Source organism: Dryobates pubescens, chromosome 1, assembly GCF_014839835.1.
Source record: "Dryobates pubescens isolate bDryPub1 chromosome 1, bDryPub1.pri, whole genome shotgun sequence".
NCBI classification, from domain to species: domain Eukaryota; kingdom Metazoa; phylum Chordata; class Aves; order Piciformes; family Picidae; genus Dryobates; species Dryobates pubescens.
In genome coordinates this window covers 65,369,928-65,388,734 of record NC_071612.1, presented here as the reverse complement: position 1 = coordinate 65,388,734, position 18,807 = coordinate 65,369,928, and the positions used below count along the sequence as shown (strand labels likewise).

Here is an 18,807-nt window from a genome sequence, read left to right as displayed (position 1 = left end):
GCGTCCCCCAATAACGTCACACGTCACGTGTCCTCCCGGTACACACCGTGGTACTTTTAATGAGCGTCCCGTACAGCGCGCGCCGCCGCCGGGGCCGCGCATTGCGTCCTCCCGAGGCCCGGGTCGACCCCAGCCCAGCCGCGCCGCCGCCCCTCACAGGTCCGCCCGGGCGCCGGCGGCCCGCGGCGCGTACTTGGGCATCAGTTCGTGGATCCGGCGGATGAAGTCGGATTTCTCGGCGCAGCCCTTGCACGCTTCGCCCCAGTCGTCCAGGATCCGCCGCAGCTCCTTGACGCGCAGCTTGCGCAGGTCGGCGGTGCTCAGGTCGATCTGCTTGTCTGCGGGGAGAGCAGAGCGGCGCTCAGCGGGGGGGATATGAGCCACCTCCGCCCCGGGGAGGGGGACACCCTCCGCGCCCGGGGGGCCGGTGCGTTCGTATGCGGAGAGACGGCGAGTATGAGCCCGGCAGTCCGACGGCTGCTGGTGCTGCAGAAAGCAGTGCAGGAGGCGAGGGAGCCGTAATGCAAGAGAGGGAGAGAGGCGCCAGGCTCCCGGGGGTGTAGGTTAGGCTTTTAGACAGTTTTTTAACGCTAAAAGTCGTTGTTAGAAGGCTGAAAGGTTGGTTGCAGCTTAGATTGTAGGAATTCCACAACAGCCCTGAAAGCCCCTTTATTATATGAGCAGCAATACTTAATTCTCTGGTCCACTGGATAAATAAAAGGCATCAGAGTGATTTCAGAGGGAAGATAGCACGTGACACCACAAAGCTTTTTAGGAAGCAACAGGACATTAGTACGAGAAATGAGAAATAGAGACCCATATGGGCAGAGACAGAGGGGAAGCAGACCGAAGGAGGCATTTCCAAGACTGTTCTTCATCTTCTCAGGATGAGTATGTCATCTAGGAATGCGGGAGTTCAAGGAAGGTAGTAAGAAACGGCATGCTGAATGCTTGGAGCAACAGAGAAGTGTTGGTCAACTGGCAAACTGAAGAGCAGCAAGGACTACAGAGCTCAGCTACAGACTTGAACCCTGTGTACTGGAGACATCACTCCAGGGAGTAGGACGCATTTGGCTGCTCCCAGGACAGGCCCCACTGCACACTTTCCTAAATACAATATACCAGATAGTGATATGGGCATGGTGACACTGGTATGCCTGGGATTCACTTACTTTAAGGCAGATCAGTAGCTCTGCAGGAACTTGGAAGAGTTACTAGCTGACAGTCTTACCTGAGAATCTCCATAGAACTCTCTAGGATGTTCATGGACAGCAGCCTAGGTTGTGCAAACTAATTAGGCTGGTGATCTTGCTACAGACCTTGGGACTGAGTAGCTTTAGGGCACTGGTTTACCCCAAACGATCTATACCCCAGAAGTGCATGAGTATTTCCCCTTATGCTGGCAACTCACCGTATTTTAGTTCACAGATCTGACTGTCTTTCTTCTTTAGTTTCTCACAGATCTTTTCCACAGGGATGTGATGACTCATGGGCTTTGATACCTCATTAATGATTTTGGTAGCTGCATCACTTGTGGCCCCAATGTAATAGCACTAGAGGGAAGAAAAGAATACTGTGGTGATACTCTTCCAGAAGAGAGTTTTCCATCCATCACTTCTTCTGGATTGATTTTGCAGCTGAGTGTTTACTGTTACTGAACCCTTCCAAGTGACAGCTACAGGGGGCTGAGCTGTCTATCACACTGCTTTTAAAACTGTTGATGCTAGTTGTCTTGTTTCTCAGCTTCGAAAAATGAGTTGATTTAAGGATAAAGTCTTCTTCATTCAAGGAGAGAGACTTTCAGAAGTGTTCCCCCTCTGCATCTCTCATAGTACCTCTGTATGGCTCTCTCTTAAGAGAGTTGAGGGCCTTTTCCTTTGAGGATTTCCTTCTGGTTTTAGTTAGGGCAATTTAGTATTCCTTTGTTTAGTTTTCAGCTTAACAGCCAAAGAGCATAAACATAGTAACAGCTTATATAGCACCCCAAATACAGTTTAAGGGACAAGGAAGTCCTATAGCAAATAAAAGCTTTGTAATCCTCAGTGCTTCAGTAACAGGGAGAAACAAGGTCAGCCAGTAAGATGGCTGTAGACAGATTCTTTGAGTTTTGGTTTTTTGTTTGGGTTTTTTTTTAGGAGGTAAAGAGCTTGAACTCTTGAAGTACTCTTACAAAAAACAGAGGCCAGTTGTAGCCACAGAGCTAGGAAGACCAGCCCCTGGGAAGCCGTATCATGCAAACATGGAAGCAGTAGTTTCCCCATTTGCCAAGTATTCTACAACTTGGTCCCTCCAGAAGCAAGTATCATTGACTTCTGCTACTTACCAGGCGGTTCTCTTTGCCTTTTGCTTCTTTGCAGGATTTCAAGAGCTCCTTTTCAATACTGGCAGGTGTGAATTCAACATCGTTGTCCTTTAGACTCTGGTAGAACCTTCCCAGGAATGTGACACACACTGGAAGGGAAAATGGATGGAGTTATCTGCCACTGCAGCAATCTTGTGGCAGCTTTTAGAGGACACTTGTAGGTAAAGAGAATAAAGGGTTTGGAGAACAGAACTTCCAGAGCTGCATTAGCAGTTAATGACTTCGCACATATTTCAGTCAGTCTTCCAGCAGCACACACGTGGCTCAACAACATGCCCTGGTGGCTTTGCTGGGTTTTTGACAATCTGAGAAACCAGACCCAAGGAAGCATCCCATGGCTTCTGCACACTGTCCTGAATGAGCAGCAGGGTTCAGCTGGGAGGTACAACACAAAACGCTGCGCCTGCAAAGAAATGTACACTGAATTTTCTGGCTTATTCTTGCTGCTTTGGGAAGCAACTTGTCAGACCACAAACTCCAAAACTAGTTTGGACTGAAACCCAGCTCTACACAATCCCATTACTGACTCCACAGGTGCTGGTTTTAGTAATATGGCTGCCAGTGATTATCAGGTTGGTTCAGTTCACAGGGTGTATTATTTCCAAGAGAAAAAGAAAGTATGTGATCACATGTTATGTCCACTTGATGTGTTTCTCCGCTCTTCATTATTCCCACAAGCTTCAGAAGCAGGTTCAGATTAGAAAGAGGGAAGAGTCTTAAAGATAACAAAACTCCCACTAGTGTACCAGTAGTTGTGAGGACAGAGCCAAGTCCCTACTGGTGGGAAGGGCATGTACTACTTAGTCACTGTGCTTTCCCTTTGGCAGCAGTCTCTCCACATACTCTCCATCCTGGGCTCAGCATGCCTGTCTGTGGCTGGGAAGAGGACACACAGGTCCAGCTATTGCAGCATGCAAGGACTGTGCCACAGGGTGACTAAGGCAGGCACTGCAAGAGTCAGATTCCCTTCGTGCTGCTGCTCACACAACTCGCTTGTGAACGTTGGCATTGCCTGGACCAAGAGCTCTGCAGCCCCACCAATTCCTGCAGCAGGACCTGTGGATTCTCCCAATTTCCAGGTGAGAGACAAGTGCCTGCCTCTAGAGGAGTGGCACAAATTATGTATTTTATGTTTTGGTTTTTTACCCCAGCAGAAGGCATTGGCAAATACTGCCATCATTAGCAACTTGTTTCAAGTCTGACATAAGCTGTAGCACAGGAGATAAGCAAATATAGAAAATGCAGCATGACCATCATGAAACCAACTAGAAATTTACTCTCAGTGTTTTAAAACTAGAATTATAAGATGGGCCATTTAGGACCACCATTTACCTCACATCAGTCTGTTCCCAGTCACAGGCACACACTCATGTCCACTATGTAGTGTTTGGAAGTGAAAACCTTTAGAAAGAATAAAGATGCTGCAGGCATAAGTGACTTCAGTACCAGTGAGTACAGCATAGCAGAAACAAGTTTCCAGCCTAGTGCTGAGACAGCAGATGAAAGTTTTGATTTACTTTGTTCTCTCCCCATCCTGCTGTCTTATTGTTATCCTATAAAGAGGAGGAAGGAGTTAGCATTAGTACCACAAACTTCCAACCAGTTGCTGTAGCTGCACCTCAAGTTTTTGTTGTTTCACCTGAGGAATCTGTTGTGTCCCACTGCGCAAGAGCAGTTTCATTTGCTGTGCAGCTCCACAGCTTCCCCAGAAGCTCTGGCATTTCAGTGGTATGTAAAGCACCCAGTTTGATTTAGATCAGGCGAACATTGCTTTTGGCTTCGCACGTTAAAGAGAGGACACCCAATACTTCAGCGGTTGTGGGCAAACCCAAGGTAAACGTAATACTGTGAGGAGTAAGGCTTGAGTCCAGGTGAGTGCGCTCGCTTCCTCCTGCTCCGATGCTCTGGCTCGGGAGGAGGCAGATGGAGGAGAGCGCTGGCCCGCTCGCACACATCTAGCTGTGAGAAGAGACGACCCGGTCTCCCGGGTTTTCCTTTCCGATGGGAGTTCTGCTATACCGCTAACCCGGTGGAGAAGAGATTTGGCAACTCCTCAACAGGGCTGCAGCATCTCCGGAAGGGCGGTCCCGGCCCCAGCCCCGGGGAATGGGTACCGCCGCCCACCCCACCCCGCGCCCCCGGGGGTGGTGCTGCTGCCCCGCGGGGCCGCCAGCTATCCGAACCACTCAGCCGCCGCCAGGGCACTGCTGCTTCCCAGCAGTGCTCCCGGCGCGGCGGCACTTGGGCAGACTTCGAAGACTTTTCTTGCTCTGGGTGGAACCGCTCCGGCCGGCCCGGCTCCAGCCGAGGCGGCGCACGGGTGTAATTGCCCTCTGTCGACGGGGTACGGGGCATGGGGGTGCGACCGGAGCCCAGCCCCGAGGCCCACTCCGGTGCTGCTCCGCGTCCCAGCCCCTCACACCAACGGACGGGCCGGGCTGCGTAAGGCGGCGGTAAGGAGCGGCCTCACCACGCTCGCCGAGCCCGGGGCCCGCCCCCCCTCCGGCCCGGCCCCACTCACCCTCGCACTCCCCGTCGCGCAGGGCCCGGCTGCCGGCCGGCAGCAGGAGCAGGGCCAGCGCCGCCCAGAGCCCGTGGGCCGCCCGCATCCCGCTTCGCTCGGCAGCCCGCGCTTACTGCGCCCGCCGCACCGGCACCGGCACCGCCACCCCCGCGCCGGCTGCCCCCGTGTCACTGCCGCCCTATTGGTTCGCTCCCCGCCCGGCTTCCACGCTGCCCCCTCCCATTGGCCGCGTTGCGGCCTCCGCGGCAGAGCTGGCGGCCGCTGATTGGTAGAGGCGGCGGAACTTCGGCGCGTGGCGAGTTTCCCCGCCTCCCTAAGCCGCCATTTTTGTTGAGGGAAAAAGTCCTCGTGCATATCCTCGCTATTGCCGGCGGGCGCCATTTTGCAAAGGGGCAGATTCTCACACCTGCGGCGGAGCGGTGTGGAGCGGCGCGGCGGGGAGGACTTGGTCTTTGCTGGCGGTCGTATTGACCCTGAGGCCGGGCTGAGCGACACCCGCAGGTTGCTGCCGCCGAGGGTGGGCCCCGGGAGCAAGCGGGACGCATGGAGTGTCCTTTATGTCTGCTGGCGATGTCAGGGACCCTGTTTGGACAGAGGTGAGGCTGAGGGGACTGCCTGGGGTTGGCTGCCAGGCGCCCCGGAGCAGCACGACCTTTGGTGCTGTTGGGAGCTTGCCGGGATTCTGTTCTTCTGCGTTTTCGTGTGGGCTTAGCATGTGTGGCATGAGGGTGAGGGAGGAAGCTCGGCTGGGTAGAGGAGGAGCCGTCCCCTTGGGCGGCCATTGAGAGGGCTCTGCCTCCTGAGGGCAGCTCGAAGCGGCTGGGGCAGGGACAGCTTCCCTTTAGCCTTACTATCAGTACTGGTAAATCCCGGTACCGGCGGCTGTAGGGTATGCCTGAAGAGCCTGTGAGTTATGAGGGCCGAGTTCTTTGAGGTTCAGGGACGACTGAAAGCTGAGGCGTTGAAATAACCCATGTGCAGTCCCCCCGCCCGGGTTCTTGGGTGGTCGTTTTTGCAGAGTCAGGGAAACTAGTACAGATTTTTATGTTTGTTGTAATTCCTGCTTACTCTTCTGGTCACCTATAACCTTTTGTTCCCAAAGCCCTCACAGGCCGTGCTGGGAACTACCTTGAATGATCACCGACCTTATGAACTTACCACTTAAGAATGGTAGAATGGAAATAGTTGGAAAAGACCTCTGAGGTCATTAGGTCCAAAAATCCCTTTGAAGTGTTAGGCTGCTTGATAGTGCCTTGTCTTGTGGGGCTGTATGTTTAACTGTATGTGTCCTGGGACATCAGTGCAGTAAAACAACATGGAAGCAAAGTCATATAGCCCTCTGCTACAGCACAGCTTAGCTTGGTGGCTTCTCTTGGTACAGGAAGACTTAATGAGGCAGCCTCGTTGTGCCTGCCCCAAGCAAAGCCATGGTAGCAACTGGGAGGAATTTTTTAGTGATTAAATCTGAATCTTCTTGCAGGTCATCAGCTGCCAATCATAAGCCTGATGATGTGAGACAGGCAGGATGGGGAGAAGGGGCAGCCTTGTTCGAGCAAAGTGGTAGCAGGTGAGTAGTAATTAGGATGCTGGCTTGGTGTGAATACAACACCTGTTGGTCAGATAGAGGAGGTGGCTTTTCACCTTTCTAGATCTTGTTATCTCTCAAAGTGTGTTTATTAAGATTGATAATGATATTTTTGTTTTGTTTAAAAAAAAAAATCAGTCTATAATGATTCCCAGAGTTATTCCATATCAATATACTCTAGGAGGATTGTTGACTTTTCTAAATTTGTGCTGATTGCTCACTAAAGTCTCCTAGTTGTGTAGAAAAACAGTTAAACTGCCCTTATTTCTTACCAGGGCAGTGGCCAAAAGAGCTGCAAGAAGAAGTGGCTTACTGATTAGCTGGGACTAGGAATTCAGAATTAGGAGAATTTAGGAGCTTTACAATAGGGAGGACATTTTCCTGTCAAGGGAGTTCAGTTATGAAACAGATCTTCAAATAAAGTAAATTTGGACAGCACTGACTGTGACAGGACAGGGGTGGTTTTACTTGCTTTTGGACTGGGCCTCTAGCTTTCAATATGGGATCCTCAGATGGCTCTAAGGAAGAACAAAGACTCATTTTTATATTTTCCCTTTTTGTTTTCTTTATGGCTAGAAAGGAAAGCAGCTAGAAAGGACTGCCTTCACTTCTGCTTCTTTTTTGACCCATGGTGAGGTTTCTGGCGTTCTCTTCGTTTGCCGTCTCTGGAGCATTAAAGATTTGAGATCTGAATGTTTGAAATCTGGGTGATGGGCAGCTTGTGTTGATCCTCAGTGGCATTGGGACATTCTGTTACCAGTCTAAGTTAGATATTGAAAAAGGCAAGAGCTTGTTAATAAAAAGGTTTCTTAAATGTAGTCCTTCAGTTCCATATGTATGCAGGCAGTAAGCAGAAGGCAGGCTGAGCCTCGGACATCGTTGTGCACAGGGTACTTTGAGTTGCCTCAGGATGGCACAGTGGCTATCTTTGCAAAGGGGTTGGGCTGAGGAGATAGTTCTCAATACAAAGGTTGTTTGTTTGTACTGTTTAAACTCTCCTCAGTTGTTAAGGAGCTCATGTTTCACTGTTAATGTTGGAGTTAGAACTATATCTGCAGGAGAGCGTTTGTCAGTAACTTGCTTCTTTGGAATAAAGAGGAATCTGACAGAGAGAGAGAGATGCAGTCTTCTTGTATGTGAGAACTTAAGAAAGACCAAATGTGGGGGGAGTTTACATTATTACTAGGAAGATGCAAAGAGTGTAGGAGCTAGCAATGAGGGTTTCTATTCCTGTCATAAGTTGTGCATTTAGACTGATGTGACAGACATATAAGCTGTCTCTGGAGGAGGTCTAGAGAACAAATCTTATGAGAAACAGCTGAGAGAACTAGGGTTGTTGAGCCTGGAGAAAATGAGGTTGGTGGGGAGATCTTGTTGCTCACTACAACTACCTGGTAGTTGGTCTGTTCAACCAAGTAACAAATGACAGAACCAGAAGAAGTGGCTTTACATTGAGCCAAGGGAAATTTAGACTGAATTTTAGGAAGAATTTCTTTGGTGAAAGGGTTATCAGGCATGGGAACAACTTGCCCAGGACAATGGTGGAGTCCCCATCCATGGAGGTGTTTTAAGAGTTGAGTAGATGTTGTGCTTAGAGATATGGTTTAGTCAAGGACTTGTCAGTGTTAGGCTGATGAATGGGAAAAATGATCTTAAAGGTCTTTTCCAGTGTGGGCAATTTCGTGATTCTGAGGCTGCTAAACGATACATCCATTATAGTTGCTGTACCCTACAGGGTACTGTGAGGGAAAGAGGTGGTTGTGTTTGTTCCTCATGCTCCTGGAAGTGTTTGGCTGTGGGTTTAGAATTAGAAAAAGCCAGGTTGGAAGAGACCTTCAAGATCATTGCATCCAACCTATCATCCAACCCACCTAATCAAGTAAACCATGGCACCAAGCACCCTATCAAGCCTCCTCATAAACACCTCCAGTGATAGAATAGAATCAAATAGACCAGGTTGGAAGAGACCTTCAAGATCATCGTGTCCAACCTATCAACTAATCGAACCCAGCTAATCAACTAACCCATGGCACCAAGCACCCCATCAAGTCTCCTCCTGAACACCTCCAGTGATGGTGACTCCACCACCTCCCTGGGCAGCCCATTCCAATGTGCAATCACTCTCTCTTCCTAACATCCAGCCTAAACCTCCCCTGGCACAGCCTGAGACTGTGTCCTCTTGTTCTGGTGCTGGTGCCTGGGAGAAGAGACCAGCCCCTGCCTGTCTACAACTTCCCTTCAAGTAATTGTTGTATTAGCTAACACTAAAGAAGTGAGACACTGGGGATTAGGAGAGATACTGTGCCAGTGAATAACCACAGATTTAGAGCTGAAGCATGTGGCTGAGTCATGAGTACACCTCTAGTGACTTCTGGTCAGCTTTTTGCAAGCTTCAGGAACTAGTTGTGATGATACCACAGAGCACTGTGATTATGAATGGGTAATCTGCTAGGAATTCAGTGTTGCATGTGATTGCATAGAATACAGAGCACAAGCATACTCTTCTCCAGGTTTTCCAGTGAAGGCTAGGCAGCCAATTGTATCCGGACATGGATGCACCTGAGAAAGGTGAGTGACCTTAAAAATACCTAACTAGAACACTCCTTTTTCAATTTTGCATGTGGAAAAAGGTGATTAGAGAGAGTGAGCTATTGGAGAGAAGCAGAAATTGGATCCAGCATTTAAATAGTTTTTCCCAAAGCTGGTACTGAGGGTATTTCTAACCAGGCAATTTCTGTAGCTGAAAATGTTCCACATGGGGCAAAGAAAAGAAACACAAAAGGTGAACCAGGTACCTAATAGTACAAAGGGGAGATATGAGCAGGGTAAGGGTAACAGGGGAGTTCAGGTATGATCAGCTCTTACATAGTGGTCTGATCAAGTCAGATTCATAGAATGGTTTGGGCTGGAAGGGTTGATGTAGTTCCAACCCCTGTGCCATGGTGAAGGACACATTCCACTAGACCAGATTGCTCAAAGCCCCATCCAACCTGACTTTGAACACTTGCAGGGAACAGAATCACTCACAGAATCACGAAGGTTGGAAGAGACCTCAAAGATCATCAAGTCCAACCTGTCACCACAGACCTCATGACTAGACCATGGCACCAAGTGCCATGTCCAATCCCCTCTTGAACACCTCCAGGGATGGTGACTCCACCACCTCCCTGGGCAGCACATCCCAATGGTGAACGACTCTCTCAGTGAAGAACTTTCTCCTCACCTCGAGCCTAGACTTCCCCTGGCGCAGCTTGAGACTGTGTCCTCTTGGTCTCTTCTCTCAAGCAACCAGCATCAGAACAACCACCTCCTGGCTACAACTACCCTTCAGGTAGTTGTAGACAGCAATAAGGTCTCCCCCGAGCCTCCTCTTCTCCAGGCATCTACAGCTTCTCTGGGTGACCTGTGCCAGTGCCTCACCACCCTTGCAGTAAAGAATTTGTAACTTACAGCTGATCTAATTCTCCCTCTCTTTCAGTTGGAAACCATCACCTGCTGTACCCCCAGGTGGGGATGGGACGTTCTTGGGTATGTTCTGGGATCTGTCTCTTTTGTCATGGTGCTTTCTTTCATTGTTGTTTTGTTTGCTTGTGTTTCCATTTAAACTTTCCACCATTTTTTGCAATCTTTTTGTCTGAGTTGTTATTTTTGCCCGTGGTGGGAGAATTGGTCTCCTAAACCACGACACTCAGACCTCTGGGCAGTGGGCTGTGGAGAGTGTGTGTGTGTGTGTGTGTCCTGCTGAAGAGTCTGTATCCTTCTGCCCATCATTTGTTAAGCGCAGTCTACAAATAGAGGTCTGTTTTCATATGGAGGTATGGAGGGCTGAACCCTTACCACCTTGGTTATAGTTCTTTCTGGAGGATTAATTTCTCTGCTCAGTTTTGTGATGAAATTCATACTGAGTCACCCAGCACTACTGAAACTTTAATCTCATTTAGAGCAGAGGTATTTGGATGTCACCCTGATGAATGTCAGCTTAAAGTAAGTACAGGACCTGCACTGAAAAAATTTGTTCTGTTGGTTTTAACAGAAACTGGATTTAAAGCTGAGGACTCAACACATCTTTTCATAGAGTCATAGCATGACAGATGTTGGAAGGGACCTCCAGAGTTTTAGTCCAAGCCTGCCCTGTAAAGCAGGACCACTTAAGGCAGGTCATACAGGGATGCATCCTGATGGGTTTTCAAGATATTTAGAGGAGACTCTACAACCTCTCTGGGCAGCCTGTTCCAGTGCTCTCTCACCCTCACAGTAAAAAAGTTTTTCCTTATGTTGAGATGGAATTTCCTGTGACTGAGTTTAGGTCTATTGACCCTAGTAAAGCATGCCAAATGCAGTTTTTATTTACATATTTTTCAGGTGTCAGGAGAACACTTTAGCTAAGCCACAGTTCAGCTGCTCTTTGAAATACCCTGTTCAGTTTCTCTTTTCTCTGTATGTGGTATGTAGGTAGTGAAAAAGGTGGTTTGGTGGTACATTGGTGCTACAGCCCCTGGCCAGCTTGTTACATGTACTACAGTTCACTGCTAAATGGCTTCTGGGACAAGTTGCTTACATGGTTTTTGCTGATTTGTTATGACAGGCTGGGACACCTTTTCTGTCTCCTGTACCTTGACCTCATTTATTACCACTAATTACTGGAAGAAAGCATCTTGGATGTTACTTGCATGTAGAAGTGTAATGGGTTGGGGCAGACCCCCTCCCCACCACAGGCAGAAATAACGACTCAGACAAACTGATTGCAAAAGTAGTGGAGAGTTTACATAGAGAACAGTGAGTGTGCACAAAAGGAAACATAGTGACAAGAAAGGAACCAAAGTAAACCCAGAAAGACTCCAAACCCCACCTGAGGGTGCATCCAAAACCCCCAGGGCTCCTCCCTCCCCCCCGCTACTATTAGGCTGGTCTCAGCTGGCCAGACCTGAGCCTGCCCATCCCCCAGTGGCCTTGGGCCCAATCAGGCCCATGGCTGGGAGATCTCTCCCCCAGTTACCAAGTCTCGGAGAGGGAAGGAAAGAGGAAGTGCCAGACCCCACCGCAAAATTTATAGTGGTGCAAGGGATTATGGTAGAAATACCTAATTTCCTGAGTCCACCCACGGGCATGGACTTCTGGACACAGGAAACACCCCTGTAGCAGAGGGCACCCAGCCCAAACTACAACAAGAAGTCAGTGTAGCTCTTAATTTCAAAATCCTCTGTTGCTACATGTCTCAATTACCCATATTTCCTACCCATTCTGTTACAAATGTTGGTAGTTAAATACTTAAAAGTGAGAAACAGCTGCTGAGCTGTCTTGCTGTTGCCATTAAAAAAGTGAAGTGTCTCTCATCTACTAACAGTGAGATCCCTGTTGGAGAACTTGTCACTGATGTTTCCAGGTATTGCCTCAAAACTGTGTCTCAGGCCGTTGCATGTCATGCCAACCTGCCTGGCTGACCTGGTGGCTGTGCCTGATGCTCGCTTTAATTTGACAGTAAATAAACCAGTGTGCTGTCAGCTAAGAGAATGACATAGAAGCTGTTCCCTCAGAACAAGGTCCTTGTCCTTGCCCTCTATTTTTCTCATTCACATGCAAGTGGGAATTGAGGGCTGTTCCCAAGTATCTTGTGAAAAGGCTTGGAGCGGGCTGGAGGACAGCAATGACCATAGAGCTGCACTATTTTAATATCAGGTATTAATCTTTAATTCCACATCACAGCAGTCGAGTGAATGGGTCAGGGAAAGGAACCCCAAACAAACAGCAGATATTTACATCTAAAATTCACACCACTTATTTGTTGGTTCTGGAAACATGCTATCACAATATATACAATGAAGTACCTTTAGGACACTTGTACAAATTTTCTTCCTTTTAAATTTGATTTCCATTATAGATAAGATAGCTGTTTTCATTTTGTTTTAAACATGAATACACAAAAGAGAAGTGGTTAGAGGTTTTTGCCTTTTTTTAAATAAGCACAGAATGCCAGAGGTTAAAAACACATTTACAGGGCAGAATACCAGTCAGACATCACAATCTATACATTTTTTGCTCAATTTCCTGTACAAATACACAGCATTCAGATGGGGGTATTTACAAAGAAGCATGATCAGAGGAAATTTTAAATATCACATAATTTGTTTCCCAAAGGCTCTTGCTCTCTCCAGCCTCCCCAGTTTTGGCTGATTCTCCCACAGAAGGGATATGCAATATCCCTTACCTAAAAAAAAGGGGTAAAGTAAGCTAAAAATCAAACAGAGGAGAAGACGGGAAAGAATCTTAGTTCTGCAGACAGTAATAAAACCAATCCAATCGTTTAAAACAAAAATTGTAGGATTGAGATAAATAGTTTTAATTGCTTTTCTTCTACTACTGTAGCTCCTTCTCAGTTTTGTTTCAGATGGGGCCAGCAGGTGCACTGACGATGGAGAGACTTGTAGCAGAATCCCACTGATTTTCTCAGGAATGCACATGCTCTTTTGTTACACAAAGAAAACCCAATGAAGGCAAGTACATTTTAAGTCTGAATTAGAGTTAAGTATAGATTGACAAGGTCCTGTTCAAAACCTCCTGTTGCTGTGGTTTACACAAGGAATCTTCAAATCCTGCTGGGCAAGTGCAACAACTACTGTTGCTTCCACCTGCTCCATGACTGATCTTGATGTTGGAGCTGTACTTGCTATAAGACACCTCACCTACAGAGAAGAATTAGTTCCAGCATTCACAAAGTCTTAATCATAGTCTTTCTGTCTTCTGCCCTCTTTAAGGCAAGCACTGAAAAGGGAGACAGAATACTTGGTAGATACCAGAACAGTAACAGAAATAAAATTCCAGAGAGGCTTTGGTAAATTTATTCTGCCATTCTCTGTGTGGACCTGCTATGAACTGGGTATTTGTATCCATCATCTGATCAATCTTCAAACCCAAACCCATACCAATACAGATTATTGGTATTGTCAGGCTCCCAAAATGGGCTCGCTGCTGTTGTACAGTGTCTCAGACATTGTGCATTGTACTAGAGCAGGATGATACCTTTTCAGAGACTGAGCAGAACGCTAGTGGGCAGGCTTTACAGCTGACAGGGACTTAACCCCATGTTAGTTGCACTCTTGGTTTTGCAAAGTTTTACTTGTAAGACCTGCTGTTTCTTTACACTAAGGAAGCTAAGTCATTTACTACTTTTAATCTTCTGGCCAGAATAAAACTGAAAGAGGGGGCAGGGGTGAAGGAACTGAGTACTTTGTTCTCTTAAAAGCTTCACTTGAGGAGTCTCAGTCAGAATGGAGAATAGCACATGTGAAAATATTTCACTCACTTCTGAGGAATTACCTTGACTTACCTTTACCAAAAACATCATTTTGAGTTGAGTTTTCATACTTGTGTTCTATAGCAGAGATCCATCTTGGTTCATTAACATTTAGGACTGTCCTAGCATTGGATAACTTTCCTTCCTGCTAGAGATGAAGCATGAAACCCTATAGGCCAGGTTTTATTATCAATGTCTTAATTGTGAAAGATATAATGATTACAAGCAGCCTGTGTTAGTAACAAAGTAGAGGAAGCAAGAGAGACTTTGTTCCAGCCAAATAGGCCATTTAAGAAACAAATTCATAAACTAGTTTTGCATGGGCTAGAGCTTGAGAAAGAAACAAAACAAATCCTCTTAAAATCCCCTTCATACAATCACTGAGTCCAGAATTTGTACAGACAGACACTCTTTAGGATAGTTCAGAAGCAATGTACTCTGCCCAGTCTCTGTATTTAGAGGTAGTGCTAAAGGTGACCTGTAAAAATTAGGATGTCCTTTTTTGCTTCTTTATGCTGTTTGTAGCATGATAAACTGTGTGGTTAGGGCAAGAATTCAGTATGAAAGGTGAGTGCTAGTTCTGTTTCTGACACTAATTTATATGGAGGTAAGTCTCACTTGAATGTGCTTCACATTTTCCAGTGGTAAGGAGGAGGGGGGGCCTGTTCCCATCCCCTGGAGTGTGCTTTGCAGTCTGCAGGCAGAGAGGGTTCTAAAGAAGGCTAAAATATGTATGGGCATGGCAAGGTGAAGGAATTTGTTTGTCTAACAATGTTAAATATTTGATACTTTCTTCATTGAAATGTCTTGGAAATTCTGAAAAGAGGAATAAAGGGTTGTTTAGTGTTATTTCCAAGGAACAGATCTTGTCTCTCTACTGGTAATCACAGGTGTTTTTTTCCTAGTTTCTCATGTACTGAACTAAACAAATACTGATTAAAAGGCTTGTTTTGTGTTCACAGACTTGTACTGTCTTCACCCCTGCACTGTCCTCTTTCTTCCCCCTCTCCCCACCATGTCCTTCAGCCTTCTCTGGAGCCTGTCAATAAAAAAAAAGACTTGGGGGTGGGGACAAGACTGTATTGCTGTCTGAGGAGAAAAGTAATCAACCTTCCAAGAGAGAAGCAGCAGCTCTCTTAAAGCTTCTTTATACATCCTAAAGGAGCAAAAGAGGAAACAAACATTTCTTCTTTACAGGTTGCCTTTAAGATCCCTGACTTTAGGGTGTACACTATAAACTGGGCATTTCTTGAATTGTGGTGTTTTCTGTCTGCTGTGAGAGATGGAGACTCCCCCTGCACACCAGCTGCAGTGAGTGTTTGGGAGGGACTGAGGATGTTGACGGGGAATGAATCTCAGCTCCTGGGGGATGGAAGGTGGTGAGAATTGTGATGTTCAGCCCTGAGGCAAGGATTCTTGGATATGATGCATTTAAGCCACCTTTTCTCTACTGGCTGGGTCATCAACCAGCTATAGCACGAGAAACTCAATTTGGTTGTTGATGTGTTTGTTCTTTTAAACTGGAATAGAAATGCTGGTGTCAACAGCCTGCCCAAAACTGGGCATGGGAAAGGCCTACAATTAGGTTGTAGCTCCAATGGCTACTAACCCCTCTCATTCTGTAGCACAGATGAATAGCATATGATTCCAATGAGAAAGCAGCTTGGTTTAGCCAGTGAAAGCAAAATTTAAGAAATCAAACAGTACATAAAAAACAAAGGAGGCAGAGTGTGTTGGAAATGATACCTTGGAAACCAGTGCATCAGCACTGGTTAGATTGCCTCAGCACCTATGAACCAATGCAGGGAGATCACTGCACAGATATGTACAATCCTGCTCTCAAAAGAGCCAATTTCTTCTTAGAATTGCCATCTTGCCACTGCCTGCAGCTCATGTGCCTTCCAGCCTGACAGTTCATAGAATCCCTGATTTCAGCAATGAGCTTTCACTTCTGTACAACAAAGAAATATGTCCCTAGTGCAAGTGCTTCTACTCATGTGCGTCTCAGAACAGGGAGGAAAGCAGTTTCAAAATCAACTTGCCGCATTCCCCCCTTCTTCCCTCTCCACTTCAAACTGTATCTTTCAGCTTCTGCAAGCCCCTATGGCTTGTGTGCCATACGATCTGGTTAAGAAACTGCAGGAGTAAACTGTCCACTGCACAGAAAGTTAAAAAACATAACAGAAAGGAGTAAAAAGAAATTAAAAAGGAAAGCAGCAACCTCCCATGCTGGCCCAGTTGCTTTCATGGGCTCCAGACATACACTTGCGGCAGTAGAAAATCGGTTTGCTGTTCTCCGAGTCCTCACCTCTCTCCTCTGCACTCGGACCTGGAATGATGATGCAAGCTGCTTACCAGGAGCCGTCCCTACTGCTCACTGATGCCATGCTCCCATGCTACCCTGGCCTGCTCCTCCTTCCCACCGCTCACTGGTTGGGACACTTTACGATGCAACGGGCGGTGTTTGTCATCATCCTCAATGATCATCCCCTCCTCGTTCTCCATGTTTGGCAGCCGAGAGTGGTAAGGTTTGGGGGGTAGAGCAGGAGGGTCCATGGTGTCCTGAGGAATGACTCCAGATGGAGCAGAGTGGCTTCGGCATGGCTGGGATTTGAGTGACTCTAGGACATCAGGCTCAGAGAGACTGTACCTGACAGGGAGGTAGGGTGTCTCTAGATCTTCATCAGTGTTCCAGGCCTGGCTGGGGACAGAATCCATGGTGTCTGTGCGAGGAGGTGGTTCAGAAGAATGTCCAAAATTGCTCTCACTCAAGGAAGAGACACCACTGCTTGCACTGCCAGATAAAGTGGAGTTGCTTCCATCTAGACCAGACTGCGGGCTGGTGGGTGAGGCAGGGATAGGATGAAGAGGGGACTGTTGGGAGAAAAGTAAAACCAGGTTAAGATTGACAAAGCAAGCAACACTGCACCTGGTGTGCTGTTCCACATTTCAGCTTTTCACAGCAGTGTTAACAGTGGTGCAGTTCTGTGTGTGTTCAAAATGTCAGTGATCTTTGGTTTATATGTGCACTCCCTGACTTGGGTGGAAGTACCTCTTGTAGACAGAACAAGTGCATTTAACACCACCAGACCTGTTAAGGAAGCAGCAGCTGAGGTGATACTCCCAAGTGCCTGAAGTCACAGCATATGTGGAGGAAAGTGGAAGGGCCTACCACGCATCTAAGTTACTCCTATGTAATTCAGCTGTGGAAGAGGCTATGAGCTTTCAGTGGATTTTCTCATGCAACTTTACTAGCATGTTAAAAATCAGTATTTCTGTATTGAGGAGCTGCTTGGTGGGAGAGGAGGAGGGGGATTCCTTCAAGAGCCTATTCTTCTCCATCCTTCACTGCTCTCCCGCCCCTTCCTTTTTACCTTGCGCAACGTTCGTGCAGGCAGTGCTGGAGGAGCATCACTGAGCTGGTGATGGAAGGCATCGAAGTGCAGTGAGTAGTGTCCTGGAATGAGACAAGGATCAGAAATGCAGACTTGTGCTGCCTCACTGCAGCAAAAGAGCTGGGCTTTTAGACCCTGTAATGCCAGGTAGCAGCTTCAAATGGTGGTAACTCCAATCCAACCTTGGGCTGCTTCCTTTCTGATAGATAACTGCGGAGTGCATCTGTCACACACAAAATGCTAAAGAGAAGTTAAGTGCAGTCATAGATTTCCACCCACCCCTGTTATCAAGGAGCTCATGGCAAGGCAGCAGGCTCATAACAAATATCTGAAGTTTCATTTAATAGCTTTATAACCTTAGATTACTGAAGGGCTTCAACCCTCACACACCTAATTCTACTTCCAAAATACACATAGATTCATATAAGGACTGCAAAAAAATTGGAAGACTTTGGAAAAAATTATAAAGTAATAATTGACACCTTTGTCCAGTGCTAACCTAGCAGACCAGGAAAGACTTTGGGGTTCTGTTCCTGATTGGTTTATTTCAGGGGGTAAAAAAAAAGGCTGAAGTCAGCGTTCAGGTGGTTGAGACTTATCTGTGCATGACTGCAGGCACAATGCAGCAGGCCTACTGGGTGTTTCCTTACCATGGGGGAGGCTTCGGGGAGGCACTGGTGGGGCCAAGATGCTCCCAACGTGGGCAGACAGGAATGGCAGCGCCTCTCTGGTTCCGCTGTCTAGGCTCCAGCTACTGGGCGCTGCTGGCACAGCTGAAGGATTGAAACAGATTTAACTTGGGTAACAGGGCAGGTGTGGGGCCAGATGGACTGGCTTTCTGGTGTGCTCTTCATCAGTGAAGGGACATTCTAGGGTCCTGGTGAATGGTGGGGTTGAAGGCATAAAAAGACATCATCTAGTCTACAATGTTAAGCTTAGAGGTTGCTTTGTTAAGGAAGCAAGAGTTAGGCAATCACAGTGTTAGTCTGCCCATTTCCCCTCCATGACCCTTTTCTAGCAAAGTGGAAGAGCAGCAGAACTCTGTGAGGTTTGGTTTTTTGCAAAGCAGTGAGTAAGGCAGCTGGATCTCAGTTGTGAGCTGTTCTGCTTGGCTACCGCCAAGTGACATGGTGACAGCAGAAGGGAATGTGTGGCACAGCCTCCACGAAAGATAGGAAGGTCTCTTGCTGCACTGCAGTGGCTAAGTGAAGAGGGGAGGGAAATTACACCTCGGTCTGTTACAAAAGAAATCATGACTGTGAAGCTACACATTTGATCAAGGATTTTGATCAGAAAATATGTAAAGATAGCAGTTTAGACTCCTTGTATTACTGAGTCAGCAGAAGAGATCAAGTCTGTCAATCAGGAAGTACAGAGGAAAGCTTTCCTCATGTGACAGATACTCAGTACAATCTTCCTAAAAATAAAAGCTGCTTCTTTCAAACATGAGTATCTTTCAAGATCTTGAGAATTCTGCAACCTTCAGCGTTACTAAAATGCACCTTCCTTCCATTTAAAAACACTGCAAGGCTTGATTTATTCTCAGAAGCTAGACATGCAACAATTATTTAAATACAAATAAGCAATTTCTTCAGAGTGGCAAAGAAAAGGAAAACAAACTAATTCAGTGAGCCTACCAAAGAAAACCAA

General features: G+C 47.0%; 2 protein-coding genes across 12 annotated transcripts in view; both read right to left on the bottom strand.

Moving 5' to 3' along the window:
- Nucleotides 1-40: 40 nt before the first annotated feature.
- MANF (mesencephalic astrocyte derived neurotrophic factor) lies at nt 41-5,074 on the bottom strand. Its single transcript, XM_054167637.1, has 4 exons — nt 4,884-5,074; nt 2,324-2,451; nt 1,412-1,553; nt 41-338 (listed from the first exon to the last, which is right to left on the bottom strand). The coding sequence occupies exons 1-4, from the start codon at nt 4,969-4,971 to the stop codon at nt 154-156; spliced, it is 543 nt and encodes a 180-aa protein (XP_054023612.1). The 5' UTR covers nt 4,972-5,074; the 3' UTR covers nt 41-153.
- A 7,059-nt stretch (nt 5,075-12,133) lies between these two features.
- Nucleotides 12,134-18,807, bottom strand: part of DOCK3 (dedicator of cytokinesis 3) — a 223,582-nt gene continuing 216,908 nt past the window's right edge. For 8 of the 11 annotated variants that reach the window (XM_054167554.1, XM_054167564.1, XM_054167605.1 and 5 more), the window contains 3 exons: nt 17,808-17,930; nt 17,137-17,219; nt 12,134-16,636 (listed from right to left, as the gene is read on the bottom strand). In XM_054167554.1, the coding sequence (XP_054023529.1) occupies nt 16,130-16,636; nt 17,137-17,219; nt 17,808-17,930 (713 nt within the window). In that variant the 3' untranslated portion in view covers nt 12,134-16,129. The remainder of the gene's footprint in view (nt 16,637-17,136; nt 17,220-17,807; nt 17,931-18,807) is intronic. The other 3 variants (XM_054167600.1, XM_054167617.1, XM_054167627.1) reach the window with 1 other exon arrangement.